This window comes from Helicoverpa zea, chromosome 11 (assembly GCF_022581195.2).
Source record: "Helicoverpa zea isolate HzStark_Cry1AcR chromosome 11, ilHelZeax1.1, whole genome shotgun sequence".
NCBI classification, from domain to species: domain Eukaryota; kingdom Metazoa; phylum Arthropoda; class Insecta; order Lepidoptera; family Noctuidae; genus Helicoverpa; species Helicoverpa zea.
The window spans coordinates 1,749,691-1,761,740 of NC_061462.1; the positions used below are offsets into that span (position 1 = coordinate 1,749,691).

General features: G+C 35.2%; 1 protein-coding gene across 1 annotated transcript; it reads left to right on the top strand.

Annotated features, from left to right (window-relative positions):
- Positions 1-490: 490 nt before the first annotated feature.
- Positions 491-3,800, top strand: LOC124634730. Its single transcript, XM_047170391.1, has 3 exons — positions 491-1,108; positions 1,391-1,606; positions 1,759-3,800. The coding sequence occupies exons 1-3, from the start codon at positions 995-997 to the stop codon at positions 3,781-3,783; spliced, it is 2,355 nt and encodes a 784-aa protein (XP_047026347.1). The 5' UTR covers positions 491-994; the 3' UTR covers positions 3,784-3,800.
- The last annotated feature ends 8,250 nt before the right edge of the window (positions 3,801-12,050 follow it).

Sequence of the window (12,050 nt, forward strand, 5' to 3'; positions counted from 1 at the left end):
TCTGACACTCCCTCACCGCTGCTAACCCACAGCGGGAGGGGTCATTTGATGATTTTACGTCGATAAAAAAAAAAAAAAAAAAAAAAAAAAGGTGATCTGGCTGATATAGAAAATCGACTAAAAAAATTAATGAATCACGCAAGGAACGTGCAGTGGTCAGCAATTCACGCGTTTATAAGGCAAGAGATAAATAAAATATAATTAACATACCCACGATAAAAATAACCTATTATTTTAATATTCCCATTGTAAACGAGTAACCCGGAAAGGACAATGCCAAGAATAGGCCCGAATCATATAAAGACCGACAGATTTTCTATAATTATGATCATTCGTATTAAAAAACATTAAGAATTATACAACATAATCAAAATCTGTAGAAGTACACCGTTGAAAAGTAATTTTAAATAGTAATTTAATTTATCAACACATGTCACAACGATTTCACTATTTGAAAGAAATGTTACCAAGACCAAAATAACAATATCGAAACGAAATTGCACTTGCCAATCGATTACAATAACAATATCATTACGAGAAGATGCGCAAGTGAATTTATTACGCAGTAATCCCTATTATAATGAATAATATAATAATAAGTTATGTTTCTGAATATAATCATATTTTTATTGTTAATATATAAAAATCGATTATTGATACCGTTGATACCGTTAATCTAATCATGTCATTATAGCGCTGGCAGCACTGAATAAAACTTTTTGACAGTCACGTCATTGTCAAAAAGCTTTAACACTTCTCCTCCCGCGTTTCCGAGTGACGAAGTATTCCGATTTCCTTTTGAGTTTTGTATTGTTTATTGCTGTGTTTCTGGATTCCGATTTTTCTTCTACCATTTGCGACTACCTTGGCTGTTAAAACTGAACCTGAACCTGTATTACTCGCTGACTCGGCCCGCCCAACTGAACATTTGAACCAGCCGATTTGTTGACCTGGCTTTTCTCACGTGGATATCTGAAGCTGTAATCTATTAACCATGATCCGCTGCATCAATTGTGGTTTAAATATCTTTCGGATGCGTCGATACTCGTTAGAAACTGAGACTGAAGACATTCGGCGATTGATCCAGCAACAAAATGCTATTACCGATGTAAGTTGTGTTTTATTATTTATTGTGAATATTGTAATAGTATAGTCATTGCGATTGCTTCATGTTACAAACAAAATAATATACTCTATCCGGTTAATGGCAATAGCGTCGCCCCCTATCACATGGGACTTAAAACCTAACTAGCGAAACACGATGTTATGTGTAAAATGTAAACATGCCACTGAGCTCATTATAAAAAAACGTATCAACTTAACCCATCCAATAATTTATTTATAGCTCATTATCAGTGGTTTGAAAAATCTAAGTTTCTTTTTTTTATAGATACCGAGGGATAGCGTTGTGTGTCATGCTTGTTGGTTGCTACTACATCAATCAATTGAAGCACCAGGACCACTTACACATACTGTAGGGCATAGGAACGTATGTGTACACTGTGGGAGGTCTTTGTATCGGTCAAGAGCCCATACATTATCAAGCAATACTGAAAGAGAAGTACGCATAAGGGCTGTTGTTGCAGAGAGGATTTTGCCACGCTCAGTATGTATTCATGTTAATATTTTATCAAAATGCTATAAAATGTTAAGCAAATCTTTCATTATCTCTTACTTATGTAAAACATATAGCATATAAGCAGGTAAGGCATATAGCTATTTATTTCATTTAATAATTTATTTTGTATTTTATTGCAGCTACGTACATCTGATCGGATTTGTCACCCTTGTTGGCAGAGGTGTGATAGTTTGGCTGAACATTACACTGAACCATCCACATCATCTGCAGTTCCACCTCTACCATCCACATCATCTGCAGTTCCACCTCTACCATCCACATCTGAAGAATCTATTGCTGATATTCCGGGTACATCATCTGAGCAAGTAACACAACATGTTCAAATTGAATCTTCTCCATCCCTCCCTCAAGAAGTATCAACAATTGTTTTATCTCAGTATGGGAGAGCATCAGACTCGCAGGCCCGCTGTTTTTTTCCTGGTTGTCACCATGCTGAAAGACTTGTAGTGCCATTATCTATAAGAATAAGACTTTTTGTAGATTTTAAATTCTATGTTCCAGCTGACTGTCGCATCTGCAATTATCATTTAAGAGGTAATTTATGGCACCAATTAAATGAAATTGAAGTGAACCATACCTTTACAGAGGCATATATATATGATTTTGTGTCATTATTAAGTAAAGAGACATCAATTGATTTTGAAAATATTGACATGATGGATAATCATTTAGTACATTATTGGTTTGGTATAAGCAAAGAGCAGTTCCGTACATTGTTGGCAGAAGTCACTAGGTTATCTCAAATGCATAGAGGGTCTACTGCTCTAGCTGCATTATTATTGAAATTAAGAAATGGAGACTCTAATGAGCGAATTGCCAGTTTATTCCAAATGCCTCGCAGTACTTTGGAGAATTTAATGTCCAAAGCAAGAGAGTTGCTTCAACAAGATTTTGTGCCAATGCATTTAGGGTTAAGCCATATGACGAGGGCAGAGATTGCTAATAGAAATCTTTTAATCCCTAATGGTCTTTTTGGAGGTATTAATGAGAATGGGGAGAGATTACCAATTGTCATTGTTGATGGTACTTATATATATTGCCAGAAAAGCTCAAATTATAAGTATCAAAAGGATACATACTCTCTACATAAGTATAGGAACCTTGTGAAACCATTTATGTTTGTGTGTTGTGATGGGTATATTTTAGAGGTTCTTGGCCCCTATCCAGCAACTACATCAGATGGTGACATTATGCAAAATGAATTTATAAATGAGTCTCAACCGCTAAGGCAGTATTTTCGACATGGTGATGTTTTTATTCTGGATAGGGGTTTTAGAGATGCAGTATCAGTTCTAGAAAATAGTAACTATAGTGTTCATATGCCACTTTCATTAGAAGAGAATGAAACACAGTTGTCAACGTTAGCAGCAAATAGATCAAGGACAGTAACCATGTGCCGTTGGGTAGTGGAAACAGTAAATGGTATATTTAAAGAACAATTTAAAATATTCCGCCATGAATTTTTTAATAGAGCATCATCTCATTTGATGGTAGATTTTTCTATTGCTGCTGCATTGATAAACCGGTTTCATTGTCGTTATACAGACAGAACTGATGCAGCACAGATTCTAGAAATAATTAATCAAAAAATGTACCAAAATAATGTTTTAGCTGATTTTATAAATAATAATAATTACAATAGAAGGAGAGCACATTTCACAAACATAAATGTTGATTCACAAAATATAAGTAACTTCCCTCAACTCACACAGGAAGACTTGATATTAATTGCTTGTGGTACTTATCAGATAAAACAAGCACGGTCTTATTATGGCGAACATATTCGATACAATGGTTCCTATACTATTGAAGTGTGTAGAGAGGCTCATCTTAGCAACCTGCGGGATGAATTGTCACTCTCCCAAAATCACTGGCTTCTCAGAGGCAAAATTCAAAGCAGACATATAAGTCGAAAAATATATTATGTTTATATCATAATTAACAATAATGTAAGTGGGAGAGAGGCAGTTGAACACTACTGTTGTAATTGCATAGTTGGACGAAGAACCGTAGGTTGCTGTGCCCATACAATGACAATATTATGGTACCTTGGCTGGGCAAGGCATGAAACAAATATAACCCCTCCAGCCCAGTTTTTAGACGATTTATTAATTAAGTATGACGATATACTATTTGATGAATAATAAATTGTTAAAAAGTATGACATGTGGTTTTTTTTCGATACATTTTAAAATAATGTAGTTAGGTATTGTTGTGTTTTGTGTGTGTTTTTACTATAAAAGACCTGTAGGTATGCAAAGATGATTTGACAAGTCATTAATTTAATTAATCATTTACTATTTAAAATCAGAAGTATTAAGTAAGTGGTCGACTTTAAAGAACTATAACTTTTTTTGGTGTACTTCTAATAAAAAACGAATTATACTATTAAATTCTATGATTTCTTTCCTTTTTTATGACATATAATTCATCTTTGTCGGTTTTGGCCGAGTCTTGTAGGGAATCTTGGCATTCTCCTTTGGCCCGCGGGCAAAACGTGGGTTGGTAAACGTCACGTCATATTCAGGATTAAAAAAAAATCAAAAACACAAAATTTCGAAACACAAAATTAAGCCTTCTCGTTATGACGTTTTTCTTTTTTTTCTTTCGGAGTATTTTAAATAATATAAAATGGTAAATTGCACGAACCCAAATAAATATTGGTGGAGGAAAAAAACAAATTCGTGAAATACAAAAGATATTTGGAATATGAAGATCATATAATATATTTTAACAATGGAGAAACCATTTATATAAAATTGTAATAAAAGAAAAAGCACAAAAATGTGTGAATATATTAATACTTAAAAATAATAATAGTATTTCGCTATTTGTTTTTGGCGAGTAAAAAGTAATAGGAATCACATTTTGTTCTATCTTTTTTTCTACTCGGTCAGGCATCCTACAGATCTTTAACATAGACAAAAAACCCACTAACTCAAAAAATTAAACAAAACACAATCGCCTGGGGTACAAAACACCCCGTGACCTTTACCAGGTTGACAAACATTAACACCTCCTGCAAATGACGTCGAAAGCTATCTCATTCATCGAGAAATGTCGAAAAGAATCGCCTTGTCTGTGCACATATAATGGTAGCCCGTAATGGCTAGCACAAAAGATGGGAAAATTATATCAAGCGGCGAAGCCAGTCATTTAGGAATGGCCGAATTTCCCCGTCCTTGTACGCTCCAGTTGAATTAATTAATAATAATTAATATTAATGGACTATTTATTTAGTATGAAATCCTTAATTTGGGTAGATATTTACTTATATAATAATGTCGTATGTGAATCTATTAGTGTAAGGTAATGACAGATTAACGTAAGGTAACAATAGATTAAGTTAGTGTAAAGGAGAATAAATACCAGTAAACATTCAATAAAGGCTCGAGCAGACCGGATGCGTATGCGTAACCACGTCGTAGTCACGCGCGTAGTTACGGCGTAACCATGAGTTGTAATGTATGGAAATGTATGAGACAGGCCACACCGCTTGCGTAACGTAGACGTGCGCGTCGTTACGCAAGCGGTGTGGCCTGTCTCATACATTTCCATACATTACAACTCATGGTACGTGCACGTCTACGTGCACGTCTACGCTTACGTCTACACATACGCATCCGGTCTGCTGGAGCCTTAAACAAAACGCACTAAATACCTTACAAAATTCTACAACTTTGCATCCTAGGATTAAGAATTTACAGCTCAAAGAAAATGGACTGAAAAGATATTTATTTCTAATTTTCTAGCAGTTTTCTGAAATAAAATAACTAGAAACTTGAAAACATTAAAAATAATGCCTTCTTTGAACAAAAACCCTTAAACCCTTTCCATATTTTAAAAACAACTTATTAACCTTCCCTATCAATTTAACACGACTAAAATATTCTCCTAGTCCAACCCTAAAATGCTGACGGGCTTAACCAACTAAACACGTTACACAAATCTGGGTTGATTGTCAAAAGTTAATGTAATGTGTGTCATGCCTACCTTCAATAACACGGAATGTGTTGTGACACGCAAATGGAGCGTATTTGTGTTACAAATGTGTTATAATTATAATTTATTTTTAGGCTGTCAGAGGAGGGTTGTGTTGTGAAACTTTTGTTACATCATTGTGGAAATGGTCATTTTATTTTGCTGGGTTTTAAGGGTTGGTTTATATTTACGAAGAAGAGATTTATCCGATAACCCTAGGATATGTATCTTACACCAGTCATTTATTTTGCTTTGTGTGAATGAAGGCGATTATAAATCCGATACTCAATACTCAATTCTTTAATGCATACCATAATGTTTACAGTTGTTGTTTTATAGGTAATTTATGTCACAATTATGGACCCTGTCGGGCACAGCACATACAATAGTAGGAGAGAGGAGGAAGCGCACTGAGTGTTCATTTCAGGGTAAAATAAAAACGAATTAGTTTCATAGTTATTTGTTAAATGCATAATGGGACGTGTGTTGACTCAACATAAAATTAATTCCTTAAACTTATGTTATTAATTGCAAAAGTATAATATTTATCGACAAAAACAATGCCATTCAGAACCAAATGGCAACCACCCGCATACTACAACACAGCTTAAAATAAACCCACACCCTTACATTATTTTATCAAACTAACGATGCTTTAAAATCTACTAAAATATTTAAAGTAACACACACGAACACGAACATCGTGACATAACCGCGTGACGTCATCTTGCCCGGGCACGACAATTTCCCGCGCTACACTGACAGCGGACTGATGTGTTGCCACTTTTCAAAACTTCCCGCCAAAGTTAGAGGCCATATTTAATCTGTGGATATGTCCGCGGCTTAAAACTTTTTGGTTTGCTTTTGATTTAACGTGTTGTGGTCGTTTTAATTTTTGTTTTAGTGTTTTTGCAATTGTTTGAAGAAAAAAATCACTACAATATGTCATCATCATCCGAACCTTTTCCCAACTATGTTGGGGCCGAGTTCCAGTCTATTTTGTATAGCATATACTTTATAAAGGCTTCAGTAGGAATTGTGAGACACCTGATTTCTATCAAAGTTGTTCTCTATTTTCATGATCCAATGTTACATATCTCAAATATATACGCTTGCATGATATGAACTCAAAACTGTTTTATTTATTCAGCTGTATTTATATTCTGCCAATGCTAATTAATGTGGTAAACAATTCCCGTCTAGAAGTTAGAAAACAAACGCAGAAACAACTTCAATTTATCAACGTTGGCAACCCTAAAATTAGAGTTACAAGTGAAGGAACATTGAAAACTTTGTTTTAGAATATTTCTGTATAAGTGTACATGATTGAAAAAGGTTTTATTTGTAGACATTGCTAAATGAAGCTATTAGGGTTTGTCTATGGCCAATCGACTAGAAAATTATCGGTACGATGAAATATTTGAAACGTTCTAATTTAGACTTGTAAAATATTGTAAAGACTTGTAAAATAATGAATCATTCAGCGATGTTCTAAGAATCACCAATCTCTCAACTTGAAAAAAATAAGAACCAATGACGCACGACTAAAATACAACGTTCTCATTAAATGACTGCCTAATTCAGTCTTTACTACTATTTTTACTATACTACGTGTTTACTGGAACTTGCTTTTCTCAGAAACTACTCTTCCAATATGAGAAATTCTTTCAGCTTTAGATAGCTTATTAATCAAGGCAGGGTACAGACTACTTTTTATCCGAATCCATGAATCATTTTCCTAAAAACGCGTGCAAAACTGGCGACAGAAGCCAATATCAAATAAATCTTAGCATCCCCAATACACAAGACCTAACAAAATCAAAGCAAAACCTATACCTAAAATCTGAGGCGACACTGTTCACCCTAGAACAAACATAATATTCAAAATCAACAAATAAACGAGTTATGTGTGTCTAAGCAAAGTTGCTGGTGCTATAACAACAAACTTGGCATTGAAGAAATATCGCGTGGAAAACCCAACAGACTGTAAGGGTAGCGTTAGATGGGAAGAGTTAGGAAAGGAATTATGTTTTTGATGGGTTATATTGTTTTTGGTAATTGAATCAGATGAATAAAAACAATATAGGTGTACTTATTAATATTGGAAATTTGAAAGTAACTATACTTTATGTTTGTACTTGCTGTTCCCCGCGGTTCCACCCAAGTACTGAGAGAACTTCTAGACTATTTATCTGTGTACCTTTCATTTAAAGCGGTTCAAAAGTTTTTTATTATTATTTTTTTTTTCTCTAAATAATCGACATAGTGGATGCTATAGATAGTAATAATTATGATAAGTGCACAAAAATTACTTTCTCAATAGCGTTACCACTAGCTTTCAGAATTAGAGATCCACGATTGCTTAGAATACTTCCAAAAAGGTTTAGTTCAAGATAAAACCACGCCATATCAATTTTGCATACAAAATGAAACACAGACGTTTCTGTGGACTGTACAAGGAGAAGGAATTATGCTGAAGTGTTGGGCATAACTGCGTAAGTACAGGAGCTTTTGTTGCCTTTGCTAGGCGATCAACTAAATAGTGCCTCCGACAAGCCGAGCGTGATCAACTCTACTTGCTAGGCTTACAGAAATGGTAAATGAACTTGTGTAGGTAGTTGCACTATGTAATATGATATAGATATCTGAAGAGTTTCTTTTTTTGTTTGAAAGTGCTAATCTCGGAATTGGTAGTCTTATTTGAAACATTCTTTCAATGTAAGGTGGCTCATTTATTGCTATACTTTTCGTCCAGGTGTACCCACGGGATACGGGTGACACCACTGGGGGCAAGTTTCCAATTTTCAACTAAGATTTGCGCTCTGTATGTCTTTTAAATACCCCGGCAATTTCACTAAAAAACGTAAGGTTTTATGAATACAATCTGTTAAGGTGAATTCCTTGAATGGACACAAACGAGTGCAAATACTGTTAAATAGAGCTCTGACTCTTCACTAACCACCGTGTAGATGAGGCCCTATGCTATGTAGGTAGACAGGTCCTACTATTTATTTTTAGTTAAGTTAATCAACAAGTTTCACTTTATGTCATAAGACTTTAATAGTTATTGCTGAATAATAAACAAGTATGCACTTAATTTTCATGATTTATTTAACCCCAAAAACACTCACACCGCAAATATCAAAGCTTTGTAGTAGGTACCTAAACCAATTTCATTTAGCTTTTGACAAAACAAAAAGTTGCATGTTTTTGATATTGTTCGATTATTTTCGAAATAAAACTGGAAGTGATCATGCGTGTAATCCTTTTTCAGTGAACGACAAACTGTGACTAATCTGAAAACAGAATCGAAATATCACGGTGACACTGGATGGATTAAATGTACGGTGGATTGGTTTTGGTTAACATTTTAGGTTTTTTTTTTAAAGGCATTCATATAAAAGTAGAATAGAAAGTACCCAGTTACCTAAATATTTCCTGTTTAGGGAACAAAGACAGGTACTAAGAAAGTTATAATTACAGATTAAATAAGTTCAGATGAACCATATTTTGTGTCTAACTATCCTATTTGATTATGCGGTCTCATGAGTGCCATATTTGAAGTAGGTAATTTGTTTAAATAAAGCATAATTTTTATTTACTAACAGATTGTATAATATGTATGTTACAGCCTTACTTATAAACGTCAATTAAATATAAGTAATACTTAAGGGCTGTTTAAGAAAATTCTTACTTATAAACGTTCCTTAAGCATGTCTTAACTAACATTTAATCACTACTTAAGACTTTAAGTAGTGATTAGTTAAAATGTTGCTTAGAAGGTGATTAGAGATTTTTTAAGTAAGGGCATGTCTTTAAGGTATATATCTATGGGCTAATGCAACGTCAAAATAGAGATATTTGATTTGTATTGATAAATCAACAATGCGGGACAATACAAAAAAAAATCGTAAATATTTCGTCAAATATACAAACTAAATAAACTTTAATCAATTTCTATGAATTGGTAACTAATTTAAAAGTTTCAGCGAACAAGTGAAAACCTGCAGGCTCATCAGTTTTTATATGTAGAAAAAATAACTATTTCCGACAACTTCATAAAGCACACCATCCACCAGTGAATATAATGCTAGTGCAAACTCTAAAGTTCATATGAATAGAGAAATTGCAGTAGCGACGCTCCCCGTCCGCGTGAAATGCAATATTGTGGCAACATCGCGACTTCTGTTTATTTATATTTCAATATTCACGTCAAAACTTTATTGCGCGTATGCTGAAATTGATGCGGAGTTTAAACTTCTTTGATTTTTGTAGTAGTTCTTGATTATTTGATCCGATTAAGTTCGAGTATGAAGTCGGAAGGTATCTGTGGAGATCTAAGTGGAAAGCCTATGTTCAGCAGTGGACGTCCTATGGCTGAGATGATGATGATGATGAAGTCGGAAAAAGCCAAGTTTAGGTTTTTTGTACCCTGAAACAAGGGGGAACTTCATAACAGGCTGGTTCGCCATGCGTGGACCATTTGCTGTTTAACCTCATATTTTCGATCGACACATGCGGCTGTTGCTTAGCCACCCAAACTCTGGGTCAATTCTCACTGAAAGAGCAGCGGCCGGCAGCGGCCGTAAGAGCACGGACAATGTAAGAGCGCGGCGCGGCGCGGCGCAGCTCGGCGCCGCGCGGCCCGCCGCGCTCGCGCTCCATCACTTGCATTTACGGCCGCTGCCGGCCGCTGCTCTTTCAGAGGGGATTGACCCTAAACCGTTCATTCAAATTAGGCTTATAACTCAACACTTCTCGAACATCAAATTGCTCCAGGCATCTTTCCATAATCGGTGAACATATAAAAAAAAAATAGAAACAAAATGATCCCGACAAATTCAGAACCCCCTCCTTTTTTCCACGTCAGTTAACAAAACAAAAGACAGCCCCCAAAGTGCCCACCCTTCACCACTTCACCTTGAAGTCCATACCTAGTAGTGTCGAAATACGATCAGATCAGCAATTTCTCCTTCTACAATAATTATCAGAATAGGTTCTAGATAACCGTTATTATCTATAATAACATCTATTAGCTTCATACACGTAGTTTGTGTGTTTCACAAACCAAAGTTCACGTTATGACCTCACGAAGCACGTTAATATGATTTGATGCAACACTGCATTGCACTGCGATTGTGATTATTGTTGAAATTGTTGCTTATGTCTGATGGATCCTGTGAACAAATGAGCAAGTACACATACATAGAATGATGATTTTGTATCGAAGGCTGTTATGATTAAAATTAAAAGTCGAAAGTAGCTGTGCCAATTTAAAGAAAATTGATAGTTTAAGCAGACTCAAACATTTGTAAGGATTTAATGACTCGTTTATTGAGTTTTGTGGTGTCCTTTTCCTATTAAGAATTTTTTCACGCTCTGATTAAAAACTGTCTTTTTTTTCAAAACTATTTAGAACTTTCTTTTCAGCTACAAAAACAACAAACTATTTACCAAACAAATAGGCACAGTTAGCCAAAGCGGCAACTTAAAACAAAAATACAAAAGACGGCTGAAAACATCCCCTCACTACATTAATGGACTTTCCTTCTACTTAGAATACAGCACTAAGAGTATGTGCAGACTACAGACTAAACAGTCGGTCAACAGTTGACCCCACGGTTGGCAAACATCTATACACACTAATAACATTATTATAAAGCTGAAAAGTTTGCTTCAGGCAATAATCTCAGGAACTACTGATTTTAAAAACTCTCTCAGTGTTACATAGTCCATTTACCGAGGAAGGCTATGGCTTTTTATCCGGGTTCCTGCAGAAGTTCCAACGGGATGCGGGTGAAGCCGCTAGCAGAAGCTAGTTTTTATAAAAGAAAATCTATATTCCAACCAAAGTTTTCCATCGATCTGATACCAGCTTAATACCTTGAATGCGTCCTATCATTGACGCTCATACTGATTTGTGAGCCCAAACAAAGTATCGGCCTATAGAGAGATGTTTTTTTATTTTGATTACAATCAAACTTCTAAGTCAGTCACTTAAAAAACTGGCTAAATACCTGACTACCATTCATCTTCATACTAATCTACGAGTCTGAACAAACTATCGGCCGACTATAAGTTTGCCGTATACTGAATACTCTTAGAATACGGCACTAACGATGTCTACAGGATGTAAAAGTGAGAACGTCTTCGGCATACTAAAAGCGACGACGGGAGTTGTGCAAAAGAGCACCTATTCGCATCTGGGCGAACAATAAACTTTGATTGGACGCTCAAAGATCGTGGCCCTGTTTCGGAGATGTATGTTGAAGTAAATAAGTTTTTTTAGGTAATTGGTAGATAGTATTTTACTTGTAAATGGCGAGGAAAACATTTTTCCCTGTTTTAGGTTAATGTCTTTTAAATAGGTACTAATAATTGTCTTTGCATGAAAGGAAAAAATACCGTACCCGATAGGTTGATTATATTA

Coding starts and splice junctions, on each gene's coding strand:
- LOC124634730 (XM_047170391.1), top strand. CDS start 995: ATGATCCGCTGCATCAATTGTGGTTTAAATATCTTTCGGATGCGTCGA. Junction 1,109..1,390: donor AACAAAATGCTATTACCGAT/GTAAGTTGTGTT, acceptor TTTTTTTTATAG/ATACCGAGGGATAGCGTTGT. Junction 1,607..1,758: donor AGAGGATTTTGCCACGCTCA/GTATGTATTCAT, acceptor ATTTTATTGCAG/CTACGTACATCTGATCGGAT.